Source organism: Lutra lutra, chromosome 17 (assembly GCF_902655055.1).
Source record: "Lutra lutra chromosome 17, mLutLut1.2, whole genome shotgun sequence".
NCBI lineage: Eukaryota > Metazoa > Chordata > Mammalia > Carnivora > Mustelidae > Lutra > Lutra lutra.
The window spans coordinates 26,547,943-26,565,344 of NC_062294.1; the positions used below are offsets into that span (position 1 = coordinate 26,547,943).

At 51.4% G+C, this 17,402-nt stretch overlaps 1 protein-coding gene across 1 annotated transcript in view; it reads left to right on the top strand.

Moving 5' to 3' along the window:
• Positions 1-16,597, top strand: part of CNGB1 (cyclic nucleotide gated channel subunit beta 1) — a 62,360-nt gene extending 45,763 nt beyond the window's left edge. Inside the window, exons 27-32 of the mRNA XM_047712557.1 lie at positions 1,649-1,746; positions 1,845-1,928; positions 4,961-5,079; positions 5,334-5,480; positions 12,487-12,706; positions 15,349-16,597. Coding sequence (XP_047568513.1) covers positions 1,649-1,746; positions 1,845-1,928; positions 4,961-5,079; positions 5,334-5,480; positions 12,487-12,706; positions 15,349-15,615 — 935 coding nt within the window. The 3' untranslated portion in view covers positions 15,616-16,597. The remainder of the gene's footprint in view (positions 1-1,648; positions 1,747-1,844; positions 1,929-4,960; positions 5,080-5,333; positions 5,481-12,486; positions 12,707-15,348) is intronic.
• Positions 16,598-17,402: the final 805 nt, after the last annotated feature.

Here is a 17,402-nt window from a genome sequence, read left to right on the forward strand (position 1 = left end):
TGCATCCCTCTCAGAGATGGAAGTACAGCTGAAATCAGGACAGAAGGAAGATCCCCTCTCTTCTCTTTCCATAGACATACATACACACACATATATATTTAAAGATTTTATTTACGTATTTGAGAGTGAGAGAGAGATCGAACATGAGCAGGGAGGAAGGGTAGAATAGAAGCAGACACCCCACTGAGCAGGGAGCCCAATGTGGGACTCGATCCCAGGAACCTGGGATCATGACCTGAGCTGAAGACACTTAACTGACTGAGCCACCCATGTGCCCCTACACATACACTTTTTGTAAACTTGATGTTATGCTTTGCTTCTGAAATTCTTCGGCTGCAACAATGCATATAACTCCCCACTGTTTCTCCTTTTTTGGCAATGATGGGGTGTACTCAGTAATTCCTGGGAAGTGGGAGAATCTGACCTGTGCACTGTTTTCAGGTGTAGTACCGTTTTCCTGAATTGGAAATGGAATGCTTAATGAAATGTGAATATGCTACTTCTGTGTTAATTAAGTCACAATCCCCCCCCCCAGTCTCTCTCTCTCTCTCTCTTTTTATCTTTGGGAGCTAGTAATTTTGTTTTCAGAGCTTAGACATCATTCTGGAGGCTACTGATGAGCTGGTGGGCCACTGGCACTGTGTCTTAGGGTCCCTCAACGCACTCAGCTTATTCAAGGGCCCCCTGCTTCCACAGGCTTCCCTCTGGCCTCAAAGAAGCCACACTTGAGCTCCAAGGTCTCCTGAGCCGAGGGTGGACAGCGAGTGGTCGAGGCAGCGTTAGTGTCCCTGGCTGGTGCGCTCACTCTGTACAAGGCATGGTTCCCTCCGTCGCATCATTCCATTCTAGGGACAGCCCTGTGACATCTAAATCATTGCCCCCTTCTCCAGGGGCACATATGAAGGACCAGAGCGGGTTTCCAGCTGCCCAGGTCATGCAGATCCGCACCTGAACCCATGAATGATTGTGGTACAGTGGGAGGGGCATCAAGATTAGGTCAAGTTAGTTCATTTCCCATCCCTAGTACAGGCATTCATTCCGTGCCAGGCTCTCTGCTGGGCACTCAGCCCTCATCATGGGCAAAGCAGACTGGGACAGGCTCTGGAGCACCACGGACCCAGGTGGGATATGGACTCCATTCTCCACCCCCCCGCCCCTGCCTGGCGGTTTCTGTTATAGTTTCTGTAAACTGGGCATGGTGGTAGTGGGCACCTGTCGGGTTGTTGGGAGGATTTAATACAACCATCTTTGTAAAACACTCTGTAAAAAGAGTGTTCGATGTATTCTAGCTCTTGCTAACATCCTCAGAGCGTGAGGAGCGCAGACTAGCAGGAGCAAACCGTTGCAATAAGGGGTGTGGTCAGCGCGCCCACACAGAGACTGCTGAACCTAATAGTCGGTGTGGGGATCTTGAGGGAAGGCTTCCTGGAGGAGGTGACATTTAGTAAGGGGTTCTAAAGAAGCAGTAGAAGTTAACTAAGGAAGTACACGGTGGTGTTCCCCACAGAGGGAAAAAAGCCCAGAGAGGAACTCTTCCAATACAGTGTGGCTCTGGGTGGCAGAGGAATGGTGTGGCCCTGTGTGTGCATGTGTGGGGGCGGGGGGTGGCGGGATGTGCCTCTGATTGTTGCCAGTGTCTCCTTTGCAGACGAGTCAGAACTGATGGTGCAGCTTCCAGACAAGATGCGTTTGGACCTTGCCATCGACGTGAACTATAACATCGTCAGCAAAGTGGCTCTCTTCCAGGTAGTGCCCACCCAGCACCCCTGTCCCCGGGGTTCTGGGGAGCCCCAAGACCCCACCCTCCTCTAAATGGGCATTCTTTCCCCCTCCTCTTGGGGCAGGGCTGTGACCGACAGCTGATCTTTGACATGCTGAAGAGGCTCCGTTCTGTCGTCTACCTGCCCAACGACTACGTGTGCAAGAAGGTGGGTGGCCCCAGACAGCTGCAAGGCCAGCTGAGGTTCCCAGCGCACCCGCCGGCCCTGAGCTGGGCAGAAGGGGGCGCTCTGAAGGCCAGGAGGGTCAGCAAGCCCAAGGAGAGCTGTGCCCAGGCCTCCCCACTTGTTTGGCCAGAGGAGCCTTTGTCTGGCCCCAGGCGGGCACTGAGCTCCAGTGCGCCTCAGACCTTGTTCCCTTGACACAGGACCAGGGGAGCCAGGGCGAGGAACCCCACTTTCCAGAAAAGGAAAGTGAGGAACCTCACGAGAGGTAGGGCCCTGACTCTGCCGATGGAACAGCTTCCAGGGTCTTGGTCTTCCTATCAGGAAAACGGAGTCGGGGGGGGGTGGCTGGGATAGGTCACAGGCTGCAAACCGAGGGCCTTCTCATAGGAGCAGCCCATACAGTGTTTTGTGGTTTTTAGGTGTTCTTTTTTTTCCTAATCTTAAAAAAACAATGTTGACTTTGTCCCCAACCTTTACAAATATGAAGGTTTCACATAAAAATCCAGATGTCTAGCTAAAAACAGAGCCCCATTTTCCCAAATAGCAAGAGTCAACTGGGTGGAGAAGGGGTTGCCCCCAAAGAGGATGGCACCCTCCCTCCCAATGCCACAGGCCCCACCTTTCCCCGCTGTCCCATACCAGGCTCTCTTCACTCCTTCAACCACCCATCCGATCCTGGAAAATACTTGCACTTGAACCTAGGGATACCCAGTGTCAAGGCCATTTCTGCTCCCATTCCCCATTCAAGGTGAGACCAGTGCCCTCTGGGGAGTGAGTGGTTAGGGCGGAAGGGCACGAACTTGGAATTCAGTCCCCTTGTTACAGGGCTGTAAAGGCTGGGTGTGTGTACAGAGATGAAAATAATGCCCACGCAACCCCTGTGCGACTCAGAAAACTTCAGCCCAAGAAGGCCCCCATCTCCAAGTTGTATGCCGTATAGCAGTGAAGTTTCTGGAAGCAGAGAGCCTGGAGAAATGGGGAAACAGTGCTACAGGTGGTTGAAAACTTAAAGCTGCAGCCCTAGAGGCCAAGAGGGGATTGAGAGCAATAGAGTGATTTGTCTGACACAGGCTCCTTCCTAGCTGTGCTGCCTTGGGGCAGTGGCTTACCCTCTCTGAGTCTCTTCTCATGGGTGAAGTAGGGATGTTGCCGGTATTCCCTCCTGGGGTTACGGTGGGGGGTTGTGAAGGTTGAATCAGCTGTACCTACAGAGCTAGGTGCCATTGCTGCTGTAGCTATCTTTGGGGGTAATGTAGAACTTGCTGGCAAATGAGGAAGGCTGAACAAGGTGGAGGGGGTTGGCAGAGGGACCTTGAAGTGAACACTTGATAAGCAAGTGTGAATGCCCCTGCTGTCCAGTTTTGCTATGTGATGATCTCGCTGAGTCACCCCTGGGACACCAGGCACCCCACCCCCACCCCCGCCGCCCATCCCAGGGCTGAGGGGGAGCTCTGTAGACCCTTCAGCCCTGTGTCAAATTGGACACAGAAACAGGGACACGAAGCTTTCTTCCTGTTAAGGCTCCCATGTCTGTGTGAGAAGCCCAGGAAACGTTTGTTGAATGAATCCAAGGTGTCATCAATTGACCTATCCTTGCTGTCTCTCCTCTTAAACATGTCAGGTGTGATGGACAGGGAGAGAGGCGTTGTGAGGGCATGAGGATTAGAAGGTGCATGGCAGACTGGGTATTTCTTTTCTTTTTTTAATTTTAAGAGATTTTATTTGAGATAGAGCAAGAGAGCATGAGCAGGGGGCAGAGGGAAAGGGAGAAGAACACTCCCTGCTGAGCGGGGAGTGCGATGTGTAGCCCCATCCCAGGACCCTGGGATCAAGACCTGAGCTGAAGGCAGACGCTTAACCGACTGAGCCGCCCAGGCGCCCAGCCTGCGTATTTCTGATTGCAGTCCAAAGCAAGCCATTCAAGCAGGCATGCGTCCATTCATTTGCTCTAACTTGGGATTAAGACCATTGCCTTAGCCTGCTCCAGCTGCTCTGACAAAGGACCAGAGACTGGGCAGCTTAAGCAACAGAAATGCATTGTGTCTCAGTTCTGGAGGCTGGGAGTCCAATACCAAGGTGTCAGTGGGATTGGCTCCTTCTTGGGGCTGTGAGGGAGGGATCTGTTCCTCTCTCCTTGGCATATAGATGGCTGTCCTCTCCCTGTGTAACTTTATATCGTCATCTCGGTATGCCTGTCTTTGTGTCCAAATATCCCCTTAAGAGGGACACCAGTCACACTGGATTAGGGGCCCACTCACCTCCAGTATGACCTCATCTCAACTTAACGAATGAAATCTGCAATGACCCTATCTCCAAAGGTCGCATTCTGAGCATCTAGGGGTGAGGACTTCAACATATGGATTTGGGAGGGACACCATTCAACCCACAGCACCCATGAGGTCTGAAACCAGACTGGGCCCCAATCCCCACTTTCCCAGGCCCTAGCTTTGCAACCTTGGGCAAAGGGTTCCTACCCCAGAGCTGTGGAGGACTAAGCAGGCCCAGCACTTAGAGCAATGCCTCCCTCAGAAAACTGTCGCACGAGAGCTGGACTTCGTGACCAATATCGTTATCACTGCTGTTTCACCTAGCAAATGCTTATCGAGCTCCTAAGGTGACACGTCCTAGGCACAGGTATCAACGTACTGTATGAACCACTGCTAATTTTTTCCATGTCTCCGGCCCTCCATTGGCGTGTATAATTGGGAATTTGTAGAATACCATTACACTCGCACCTTCTCGCTAACCTAGCACTTTCCTCTCCATCACACCACTAACTCCCCCACAGAATCTCATCAGGCAGGCCAGAGGTGGCCACTCTTCCCAATCCACAGATGGGGAGACTGAGGCCTCAGAGAGGAAGCGAGTGGCCTTGCTCCACACACCATGTCAGTGGTGGGCTGGACGCCACCCCAGGTTCCTCTGCTCTGTGCCAGCGGCCTCCGGGCCCAGCCCTGCCAGTCTTCTGGTCACTTCTGATGATGGCAGAGGGGCTCAGCACTTCTCTGTTTCAGGGGGAGATTGGTCGAGAGATGTACATCATCCAGGCGGGACAGGTGCAGGTCCTGGGTGGCCCTGATGGGAAGGCCGTGCTGGTGACACTGAAGGCTGGATCCGTGTTTGGAGAAATAAGGTCAGGGGGGAGCTGGGATAAGATAGGCAGGCCTGAGCAAGCTGTGGTGGTGGTAGTCAAGGGGGGACCTCATCCTTAGGGGACCCTTTGGCGGGTCTGAGGAAAACATGCGTGGATGCTGACATATGGGGGTGGGACCCAGCTCTTGGGTGTGTGGGGCCGCCCTCTGCTCTGGGCAACGGGAGGAAAGGGACATTTTAGCGGGATCCCAACGCCAGCCTGCCAGGTCTCACCTCCTCCCTTCTCTGCCCCAGCTTGCTGGCTGTTGGGGGCGGGAATCGGCGCACAGCCAATGTGGTCGCCCACGGGTTTACCAACCTCTTCATTCTGGACAAGAAGGACCTGAATGAAATTTTGGTGCATTATCCTGAGTCTCAGAAGTTACTCCGGAAGAAAGCCAGGTACATTTTTTTTATTAAAAAAAAAAAAATCCACATATCTGTCAGTGCATATTTCTTGAGGACTAAACCTTTATCTTACCTACCATAGTACCTTATCCCAATCAGGAAATTCAGAATTGAAATGATGCTACTACCTCATCCCCAATCCATCTTCAGATTTGGCCAATTGTCCCAATCATGTCTTTTGTGGCCTTTTCTGTCTTCTTTTCTGTTCCTGGATCCAGTGTGGGTTTCCCCAGTTTCATCACATAGGCTCGTATCTTCAGTCTCCTTGGATCTGGGATGGCCCCTCAGCCTTTTTCCGTCTTTGGTGACTTGGACTTCTTTGAAGAGAACAAGCCTATTATTTTGCAGGATGTCCCTTCACCTAGGGTTAGCTGATGTTCTGATGTTTTCTCATGATTATATTCAGGTTCTGCATGGGGGAAGGAATGTCTGAGAAGTGATGTTGTGGGGCACCTGGCTGGCTCCCTTGGTAGCGTGTGCGACTCTTGATCTCAAGGTTGTGATTTCAAGCCCCACATTGGGCATGGAGCCTACTTAAAAAAAAAAAAAAAAGTGATGTTGCATTCTTCTTAGTGCAGCATATCAAGAGGTACCAGCTGCTGGTTTCTCCCAGTATTGATGATTTTCCCTTTGATCACTTGGTAAGGTTTCTGCACTCTAGAGTTAACATTTTTCTCTTTGTAATTAATAAGTATTTAGTGGGGAGTCAGTCTGAAGCTATCTAGACCTCCTGTTTCCCATCAAGTAAGCCTTCACTCGATACATTCAGCATCCACTGAGAGCTCCTTGCTAAATCAGCGATTGCCATCATGGTTGCAGAATGGTGATTTTTCTGATTCCGTCATGCCTTCCACATTTATTAGGAGCCTTCTACTGTGAGGAAGAGCTTCCTCTTCTTTCCCATTTCTTTGTTTATTCATTTATCTATATCAATGTGGATTTGTTTTGTTCTGTAAATATCCTGTTACAATCACCCTTTGGTGCTCAGATTGTTCCTGATTTGGCCAGGAGGCCCCTCTTCAGCCTGGCCTTTGTGACTCCTTGTTATGTCTCCGAAATATTTCAGCTCTTCCTTGCTTACAAGCACAGTGAGATGCTCCAGGCTCATCTTGTGACTTTCTCTGCCACATCCCTGGAAATGGCCATTTCTCCAAGGAGCCTTGATTCCTTGCACGTGGGAATGGTTTTTAGAAACCACCATCTGTGCACTGTGTGTGCTCATGGCTTCTAGGCTCCCAAGTGGACAGAGCTGGGAAACAGGCCCACATGCCCACCAGTATATATACAATTGCAAATCTACATATACACACGCATCTAAGTCTGTGTATATATCAACTTGCATTTGTCCATCTGTATCTCTATCTGTATCCATCTAACAATTTCGGTCCAACACCACAGAGTCTTTCTAATCTTCTCCTTTTCCATATTTTGTAAATTCCTTCCCTATCACTGAGAAATTTGATTCTCTTTACCCTCATCACGTTCATTCATTTATTCAGTCCTATAATACAGACAAAGAAATTTCAGAATTGCTATCCCAAAGCCCTGGGGTGGTGGGGAAGCCTTCCCAGCAGAATTTAATATTTGGTGCTGTTCTTCTTGTCATTAGCCTAAGTACCTATGAGGTAAGTGTTATGTTCAGAGTTATTTGGATTCGTTTTCTTTTGCCTCCCTTAAGGACAGTTGTTCATTTGAAATCTGCCCAGCCTCATGTGTTTCAGTTTGCGCTCTCTTCTTTTATGATTCCTCCTGCCCCGATCCTTGTTGATTTATTGTTGTTTTGAATATGTCAAGCATCAGCAGGGTACCGCAAGTCACAATGCAACAAAATGGTGTGCCTGGAGAAGTCCCAGCTCCCCCGACTTGTTGTGCCCAGCCCTACAGGAGCCCAGTCTCATTAGTTTCTGCTGCTTCCTTAGAGTGTTTCCTTTTGCAAAAATAGGCAGATGGGTGAATATTTTATTTTCCCCTTCTTACTCAAAACGTAGCATACTATAGATTTTCTTTTAAACTTTGCTTTTTTTTTTCACACCAACCGATCCTGGAAAACGTTCTCTCTCAGTCCATAGACCCATCAGTTTCCTCATTCCTCTGACAGTTGCAGAGCATTCCTATGAATGGGGAGTTAGAGTTCCAATATTTTGCAATTATAAACAGCATCACAGTGAATAACGTTGTGCCTCTGTATTTTGTACTGTTGAGGAGTGGGTAACTTTTTATTTTTTATTTATTTTTAAAAAATATTTTTTTAATTTATTTGACAGAGATCACAAGTAGGCATAGAGGCAGGCAGAGAGAGAGAGGAGGAAGCAGGCTCCCCGTGGAGCAGAGAGCCCGATGTGGGGCTTGATCCCAGGACCCTGAGATCATGACCTGAGCCAAAGACAGAGACTTAACCCACTGAGCCACCCAGGTGTCCCTAGAGTGGGTAACTTTTTAGAGAAGCAGGTTTTTGCTTTCAGATCCTTAAGATCAGGTTTCAAGCTGAGTGACAGAGGCAGCATGGGTGTGCTAGAAAAATCTACAACAGGCTTGGGAAGATGATGGGGCTCATGTCCTATCCGTTTGAGGTATTGGCTGTGTGGCCTTGAAAAAGTTGCTTAACTTCTCTGGTCTCAGTTTTCTGCAATTCTGTAAAATAAGGGTATGTTAACTCCTTACTTTGTTTTTGGGAAAATTAAATAAAATAGCGTGTGTGCGAATGTCTCCAGCAGGATACCTGACATGTGGGAGAGCTCAGTGAATGTTCATAATAATAATTGTTCCTCTTTATCCATTAAATTCTCTCCGTAATTTTCCCATTGGATGAAGCCTTTTATTTTTTTTAAGATTTTTTATTTATTTATTTGACAGACAGAGATCACAAGTAGGTAGAGAGAGAGAGAGAGAGGGAAGCAGCCTCCCTGCCGAGCAGAGAGCCCAACTCGGGGCCGGATCCCAGGACCCTGGGATCATGACCTGAGCCGAAGGCAGAGGCTTTAACCCACTGAGCCACCCAGGCACCCCTGGATGAAGCCTTTTAAATCTACATATCTAGTTTTTCCTCCATTGCCTTTTACCCCATATTCCTATTTTCTATCTCATTCTATGAAATGACACAAAAAATAAACTACACAGAGGGAGGTCATGATAAAGGGCACAAACTTACCAATATCCACTCATAGCTCATAATCATTTACTGAGCACATAGTTCTGGGCCCCGGGGACACAGCAGGGTCCAAATAAAGTTGCCTTTCTACTAGGGGAGGCCGACCATAGTGAAATGAATGATTCTGTGATGTGTCAGCTATGAGGAAACAGAAAGCCACACCGAGGAGACATAGGTGAGGAAGGGAGTTCCTTGAGATAGGTTGCTCAGGAAAAGCCATTCTGAGGAAGTGGAATTTCAGGGGAGACCTGCACAGAATGAAAGAGTGAGCGGGACTGCTTGCAGGGAAGAACATTCCAGCCAGAGGGAACAGCAGCTGGAAAGGCCCTGCGGAGGAGCAGCCTCGGTGTGTGTGGGCGGACCAGCCAGAAAATAAGCATAGCTTGACGCGGGGTGGGAGCAGTCAAGGGGATGAGAGTGGGTAGGTCTTGGAGGTGAAGCCCTGCAGTGGCTTTGGGTCTTGGTCTGAGGGAGATGGCAGCTTTGTATGGTTTTACACAGACTGGTGACTTGATGTGACTTAGGTTTTCACAGGACCCCTTTGGCAAGCCCAGGTGAGAGGATGCCGTGTCGAGGTTAGAGCATAATACACACAGGATGCTGGGGGGTCCCCTGAGGAAGGAAGCTGCCCCATAACTCAACTTACCAGTTTGCTCTTAAGGAAGCTATGGGGCCCTTCCAAAGGCTGGTCTGTCCGACCTTCTCCCACCAAATCTGCCCACTTCCCCTGACTCTCCCGAGGAGCAGGGAAGCACAGTCAGTCCTCATTACTCACGTATTTGCGATTCTGTATCTGCAATTCACCTACTCACTGAAATGTGTTCGGAACCTCCAAATCAGCACTCATGGGCAGCCCCAGTCATTCTCGGATGTGCGTAGAGAGAGCAGTGAGAGATTTGAGTTGTCCTAAGCGCACGTTCCCAGCAGAAGCTGACCAAGGGGACGCTCTGCTTTATTGTTTCAACCCAGAAGCGTCTGAACACTGGTCAACAAGAGTCTTTCCGTGGGCCGTACAGCGCCGCAGTGTCCATAGTTCTATGATTGTCGTTGGCGATGTCGCCCCGAAGTGTGGTGCTGAGGTGCGTTCCCCAGGGCAGGGAGGATGGGATGTCCCGGACGGAGAAGGCACGCGGGTTGGATAAGCTCTGCTCAGGCATGGCTCACAGAGCTGTGGGGGATGAGTTCAATGTTAATGAAACTGCAGGTTCGATCAGATGTCGTTAAACAGGAACACAAACAAGTATTGATCAGTTGCTGAAGTGTTGTCGTGAGAGGCTCACCAGAAACCTAACCCTGTAATTCCACTGGAAGCGATGGTTTTGGTGTTCAGTAATGCAGCATTTGTAGGGACTCCACCGAACGACCTCGAATACTTAGAATTCTACCGTTTCTGTCTGAGAGCGCGCACTGTCCCCACGGCCCCCGCCCGCCCTTCCTCCCCCACGCAAGAGGAGCGAGGCCATGAAAGCCAGGTTTGTAGCTGCCACCCACTCCTTTGGCTAGGGTAGGTGAGGGCTCGGCCAGTCAGCTAGGATCCTGCAGAGGCTGCTGACCCGTGTGCGGAGAGCATGCCGCCCTGCGCTGGAGAAGGTGCGGAGAGAGGAGGAGCCATCCGGTCCTGCCGCACAGAGGCCCTGGGACCAGCCCTGTGGCCTGATTCATCAGAGAGCCGGGCTCCCTGGACAGGCAGGCTTCAGGACAGAGGCAAGGGGTGGTGAGGGAGCTCTGCCCATCAAAGGAAAAACACGGTCTGAGAACCCCAGGGCCTGGGACATCTGAGCTGATGAGAGCCATGTGTGGGATTCTGTCTCAGCTCCCTGCTCTACAGATGGGGGACCTGGGGTCCCAGAGACAGGGAGGGCTCAGCTCTCTGGCTTGGCTGCTCCAAGGGATGAGGCAAAAAGCTTTCATGCATGCCACTTTCTCCAGGGGTGAATGTGCGATCCTGCTTATAGGAAAACACGTCATCTGAAAGTGAGGAGAAATTTTCCTGACTCTGGAAACGTCCCAGAAGCCAGCATAATGTTTCAAAAGAGAGACGGCCATTAGCCCTCAGCAAAGGTCCCACAGAGAGTTCTTTTGTGTCATCTCTGAACCACGCTGAGCCTTCCCACAGACTGTCGTGCTGTGAATTATGGACTGAATAACACAGGTGACAGTGCCAGGCATGAAGAGGCCTCGGATGAATTCTCTGAATTCTCGTGTTTGTGTTCTCCTGAGGGAGCCCCAGCCAGAAAACGCCAGTCTTGGCCAATTAATATCAATACGCACAATTTAAATCCATTGCCTCTGATTAGATAAGCAGCCAGCAACGGCCTCATTTTTAAACAAACAAGTTTGCTGGAGCCCTGATGAATGAATTTGCCAATTAGGAGTCGAGGCCTGCTAGATTGCAGATGAAATCCATTTGTTCTTGAGCCAAATCATGCATCACGTATCTATAACGTGAACAATTCCTATCAAAGGCTGGGGCTTTCTGTTGCATGGAAGAGTCTATCCTTATTTACAGAGCAGGGTGGCATACTGCCTTTAGATCTGAGGTTGTTTTTTGTTTTTTTTAAGATTTTATTCATTTATGTGACAGAGGGAGAGATCACGAGTAGGCAGAGAGGCAGGCAGAGAGAGGGGGAAAAGCAGGCTCCCTGCTGAGTAGAGGTCCTCATGCGGGGCTCGATCCTAGGACCCCCCGAGATCATGACCTAAGCCGAAGGCAGAGGCTTAACCCACTGAGTCACCCAGGTGCCCCTAGATCTGAGTTTTAATTCTGCCCCTGCCACTTCCTAGCTGTGTAACCTTGGGAAAATTACTTACCCCTTCTGGTCTTCCATATCTATTTGAAATGAGGGAGAAAAATAGGGGCCTTCCTAAGAGGATTTTGTGGGATTTAAATGACAAAGTATGTATTGATTATCCATATCACACGTTCAGTAGCTTAAAAGCATATATACGTATTATCTTAGAGCTTCTGTGAGTCACAAGTCTGGGACAGCTTTGGTGGGTCTGTTCCAAGGCCATCATCAAGGTGCTGGCCAGAGCTGAGTCTCATCTCACGTCTCCCCTGGGGAAGGACCTGCTTCCAAGGTCACCTGAATTCTGTTCCCTGTGGTTGTAGCACTGGAGGCCTCTGTTCCCAGCTAATTGTTGGCTGGTGGCTGTCCTTGGTTCTTGAAACGTGGGCCTCCCCCAGGCATGGCCCCTGGCTGCAGCAAAGTCGGGAAGGGAGAGTGTCCTTGCAAGACAGTGATCACCTTCCTCTGTGACATGTTCACAAAGAGGATGTCTCATCACCTTCACTGTATTCTACTGGTCAAAAGCAAATCACCCATTCCCCTCGCCCTCGCTGGGAGGGGATCACACAGAGACACAAACACCAGGACGGGGCACCCCCAGGGGCCACCAGAACACCTATAAAAGACCAAGCCCAGGGCCTGACACGTATAGTTACTCATTAAGTGTTAACAGAGGTGACAGCAAGGATGGTGACATGACAAAAAAGCCAAAGGAAGAGAAGAAAAGCTTTGGTCTTTTTTCATCTGGGTACCCTGTTTCTGAGTCCATCTATTATAACATCATTCAGTATTTCCTGTGTGACCTCACAAAAGTGACTCAGCCCCTCTGAGCCTCCGATCCCTCCTCTAGAACGTCCAGACCGTAAGAGCCATGTCATTCCGGTCGTTCCAATCATTCCCTGACATGTGCATCAGGCAGTTAGCGCTGGGCTTGCCCACAGACTCAGCGACGACGGCCCACCCTCCCCCGCCCCCCAGGGCTCCACCAGACAGCCTTCCACAGACATACCTTTCTCCTCTCCGGGGGCAAGCTTATGACCCGGCCGGCACGTCTCTCTTTCAGGCGCATGCTGAGAAACAACAACAAGCCCAAGGAGCCCAAGAGCGTGCTCATCCTGCCACCCCGGGCAGGCACCCCCAAGCTCTTCAACGCCGCCCTCGCCGTAGCGGGAAAGATGGGCGGCAAGGGGGCCAAAGGCGGCAAGCTTGCCCACCTGAGGGCCCGGCTCAAAGAGCTGGCTGCGTTGGAGGCCGCGGCGAGGCAGCAACAGCTGCTGGAACAGGTAACGTGGTGAGGAACTAGCCACCATCCCAACTTGGTGCCAGAGCATGGACCATACCTTTCATTGTGGGGAATGTCCGTCCCTCCCGCCCCCGCCCCCCCCCGCCCCCACCCCCCCCCCGCCCCCACCGGCTTCCTATCGGTAGAGATGCCTTAGGAGGCAAGTGACAGAAATGCAGGTCACTGTGCCAGCTCACGTTAGCTTAAGGGAACAGGGAATTGATTGGGTCAAGTAGCGGAAAAGTTCAGGCAAGGTTGGATCCCAAAATCTCTGACATTGCCAGTGGGACTCGCTTTGCCATCCCGTTACTGCTGCTTCCCTCAGGATGGCTGCAGATCGCAAGAGCACTACGGTGGCTGGCGTCCTGGTTTAGCAGCTCCCACGGAAAGCCCCTCTCGCCCCATGACTCCAGCGAAACTCCCAGGGCTCACTGTCATTGGACGGAATCGGGTCACGTGTCAATTCCTGAGCCACTCGCTGTGGTGCCCTGGGGGAGTCCAGGCTCCTGTGCCCACCCCTGGGTTGAGGGGGGCCATCCCCCCAAGGGGAGTCCTGGTGCTGTTGCAGAGGTGGGAGCAGTGGGTGTGGGCAGGGAATGTCTCTCCCCAGATGGCAGTGATGTTCTCATATTTAATATTTGTGTCGGTGACAATTTAAGAGGTTTGAAGAGAAAAAACCCTGCCGACAGGCACAATGCTGACTTGTCCCCACCCTCGGAAATCTGAAGGGAATTTTAAAATTAGTTCTGGGACTCTTTTCTGTGACTAATGCCAAAAATGCCAATTAGAATGATTGCACTAATTATGACTATTCACGACTGTCCTTTAGGGAGGCTGCTGGGAAAGGGGGCGGTGGGTAGGCAGGAGCTCAGTGGCAGGGAGGGTGCGGCAGTCTACACGATAGAATTCAAAGGAGCCCAGGGGACTCAGTCTCAATTGAGGCTCCGGTCAGAGTCCAGGGGACCCATCTGGAGATCATTTGACATCTAGAGTCTGGGAGGTGACATCAAAGCTATGCAGGGTTCCAAGATATTCTCAAGATGCAGTCATCCTTGGCCCCTGATGGAGGACACACAGTATTGTCTGGCTCACCAAGTGCCAGGGTCAAGGTCGAGCCAGCAAGCTGGGGTCTTTAGTGCTGGCTGCTGCGTGGGGATGAGTGGACATGAACTCCAAGACTGCTCTTAGTCTCAAAGGCTGTCTCAAGCCGGTCAAAGGCTTTCTCCGGGCTTGTTGCTCCGGAGTATTTATTAGCTTTTCACCCAGGCAGCTTGGAGAGGTGCATTAAATTTGCATGAGAATTCTAATAAAAGGCAGTTTTAGAACAATCAGGGCAGAATGGCAGAGGAGCTCTGAAATAACAATCCAGAGACATGGGTCTGATTCCCAGCCCTGTCACCGCCAGCACCGTGCCCTGAGGAAGCGCTTCACGATCCCTGAGACCAGATCACCTCTGGTGGCCACAGGGATGAAGCAGGATAGCTCGGAGAGCTTTGAAAAGCCTTTTGAACATGATGAACCACCTGACAACCTGCCCATGATTCTTCTGGTTCCATTCATAGCAGGAAGCTTCTGGAAGTCCCGTAACAGGCACCATCCCGCCCTGGAAGGGAGTTGTCAGAGTTTAGGACGAGCAGGAGAAGGCAGAACAGGTGCACCCAAACATGCAGGAACAAGGAAGCAGAGAGCAGGACATGTCCCCAGAGCTGCCTTGGGTTCTACTAGGAGTGGGGTTCCCCGCCCTACTTCCCTTCCTTCATCACTCTGTGATTTGAGTAAACCTCAAGGGGTTTTTCTTCTTCAGGAGCATGCTGACTGCTCTCATTTTAAATTCTCTATCTACACTATCTACCTACACTATCTCAAGTAGGTGTTGGATAGCTGGGGACCATTCAGGTCTCCTCCTCTGTGGGCCTCTCCCTTCCATTTATGTCCAAGTAGAGGTGGGTCACACAGGGCAGGGCAGGTCATGGGTATCCACGAAGGCTTGGATTTTTACTGATACACAGACTATGGCCAATGTCCCCAGGAACCCCGAAGGCTGGAGGCTGGAAGTCCCCATCAAGTCTCCAAACATGGGGGCTCAGCCCAGCCAAATGCCAGTGGTAGCCTGCCCATTCTCCTGGGGCATGGGGGTGGGGGTCTCTACCTTTAAGACCTTCCAGAAAGGGCGCCATCTCAGCCTTTATCTTGTTTGCTTAGAAATTATCTCATTCACCCAGGAGCATCCAGCTCTGGTAACCAGGGTGGACAGGGCAGCCAGGTGGACTGGGCTTAGCTTTGCAAAGTCCTCCCTGGCTCCCCCTCCTGGTCACAGCCTCTCTTTCCTCCATAGCTCAGGAGCGGGCTTGAACCTGCAACTTCTCTCTGGCTTCTAGCCCTGCCAATCAACAGAGACCAAAAATATCCACTAAATCCAACCGGGACTTTTAATCCCTAAGTCTCCCCATAATATATTCTGTTTCTACCAAATAATCCTGATGCCGCTCCGACCCCCCACTTCCCATTCATTAGATTGCACCCCTGAGCGCTCCGCCATCCTCCTCCTTGGGGGTCCGAGAAGGGGAACGGCGAGGTGTTCAAGACCCCTCCAAGAACTCTCAGGCGTTCTGCTCCTCACCAATCGCCCTTTCCGGATTTCAGGCCAAGAGCTCGCAAGACTCTGCAGGAGAGGCGGGCCCGGCCGCCCCGGAACAGCCAGCACCGCCGCAGCCGGAGCCCCCGGAGCAACCAGAGCCCCCAGCCCCGCGCTCTCCGCCACCCGCCTCCCGTGGGAGGCCCGAGGAAGGCGGGGAGGCGGAGGCCGCGCCCTCAGAGCCCTCCGTGCGGATCCGCGTGAGCCCGGGCCCGGATCCCGATGAGCAGACCCTGTCGGTGGAGATCCCGGAGGAGAAGAAGGAGGGCCAGTGAGGCGGCCCTCAGCGCGCCGCTCCGGGCACGGCAGGTGCCGGCGCGCCCTCCCGGCGCCCCAGGCGGGTCCCCAGCCCCGCGCCGGCTCGCGCAGGCCCAGCTTCCCCGGGCACAATAGAGGCTGTCGTACCTGCTCCGGCCTCGGCTTCTGGCACGGCTCGTCTTGAAGTCAACAAATGTAGTGTTCGTGTCCCTAAGTTCCCTCACCTGAGAACCCTGCCTCTCCCGACTATGGTTTTTAAGAACAAAATTCTTTTCCTATTTTAAAAGTTGATAGAGCAGAGAACAGGGCTCCAGCACCTGGGAAGCTCCGTTGGCGGCTACAGGGTTATTATGGAATGTTGGAATCTCATCTCCCACATTTCAAGGATAGAAAACCTGTCGGCAGATGGGGCGCCGGGCTTGCTCAGCCTCATGGGGCATCTGACTCTTGATTTCAGGGTCCTGAGTGCAAGCCCCACGTTGGGTGTAGAGATGACTTCTTTAAAAACCTTGTCAGCAGAAAGGGCGGTTATGATATTCTTTGGACTAAATGGGAATCTCGGCTCACCTGACCTGACGATCCATCCCGGGCAGTCACGTTAGGGACCTTGTGCTCATTAGGGAGGTTAGTGCGGATCTTCCCCAGGCTGTGTTCAGTTCCCAGGCCGATGCCAGTATCTCAGAACAGATAAAATGCAAGTGGGCTTACCGGCAGTGGGCTAGGAGCGATTCGGACAACCTGCCAGTCCGCCAAGTCTGGTCTGCAGGGGATCATGCTTGTTTGCTTTTCACACCCTTGCTCTAACGGTGGTGGCAGCAACTTCCATTAATCCTAGGAGACAGAAATCACAGCTGACATCCCTGACATTCCTGAACTTTCTCCAGATAAGACCTGTTGTTCTGTTTCATTTTAAAGGTTTATTTATTTACCTATCAGAGAGAGAAAGCAAGCACAAGCAGGGAGGAGTGGGAGGTAGAGGGAGAAGCAGACTCCCCGCTGAACAGGGAGCCCAGTGAGGGACTCGATCTCAAGACCCTGGGATCATGACCTGAGCCAAAGGTAGACTCTTTTTTTTTTTTTTTAATATTTATTTGACAGAGAGAGAGATCACAAGTAGGCAGAGAGGCAGGCAGAGAGAGAGAGGGGGAAGCGGGCTTCTTGCTGAGCAGAGAGCCCGATGTGGGGCTCGATCCCGGGACCCTGAGATCATAACCCGGGCCGAAGGCAGAGGCTTAACCTGCTGAGCCACCCAGGCGCCCCCAAAGGCAGACTCTTAACCAACTGAGTCAGCCAGGTGTCCCCAAGTCCTGTTGTTTTAATGATTCAAGATAAAAGGGGGGCGGGTGGGGAGGGGAGGAATCAGTCAGTCACTGAATATTGGGAGGATTTTATTTGCATACCTAATGGCTCTTGGGGGAGTGGGTGATTAACAACGAAAACTAGCATTGGGCTATTTGTTTCCACCGGCAACAATGAACACAAAAGGCCCGGAATTCCAATAGATACTGCCCACTCTATGTAAAATCACAGGACCTTGCGCCCTGCAACAGGGGCCATCGAGGGCTTGCAAACGTGTGTGTTTGTCCATCAGACTGAACGCAGGACATTCATCTCCCCTGTGAAAAAAAATGACACAATATGGAAGTTGCCAGGCTGCTCTAAGCATTTCCAGATCCCAGGGTGACAGATTTATCTAGCTGGTGACTTGCCACGTGATCTGAGTCATCACATTGAATAGAATGATGGGCGGCATGATTTTAGCCATTTAAAAAGCTTTTATTAATTTGCTTTCATAGCCAATACC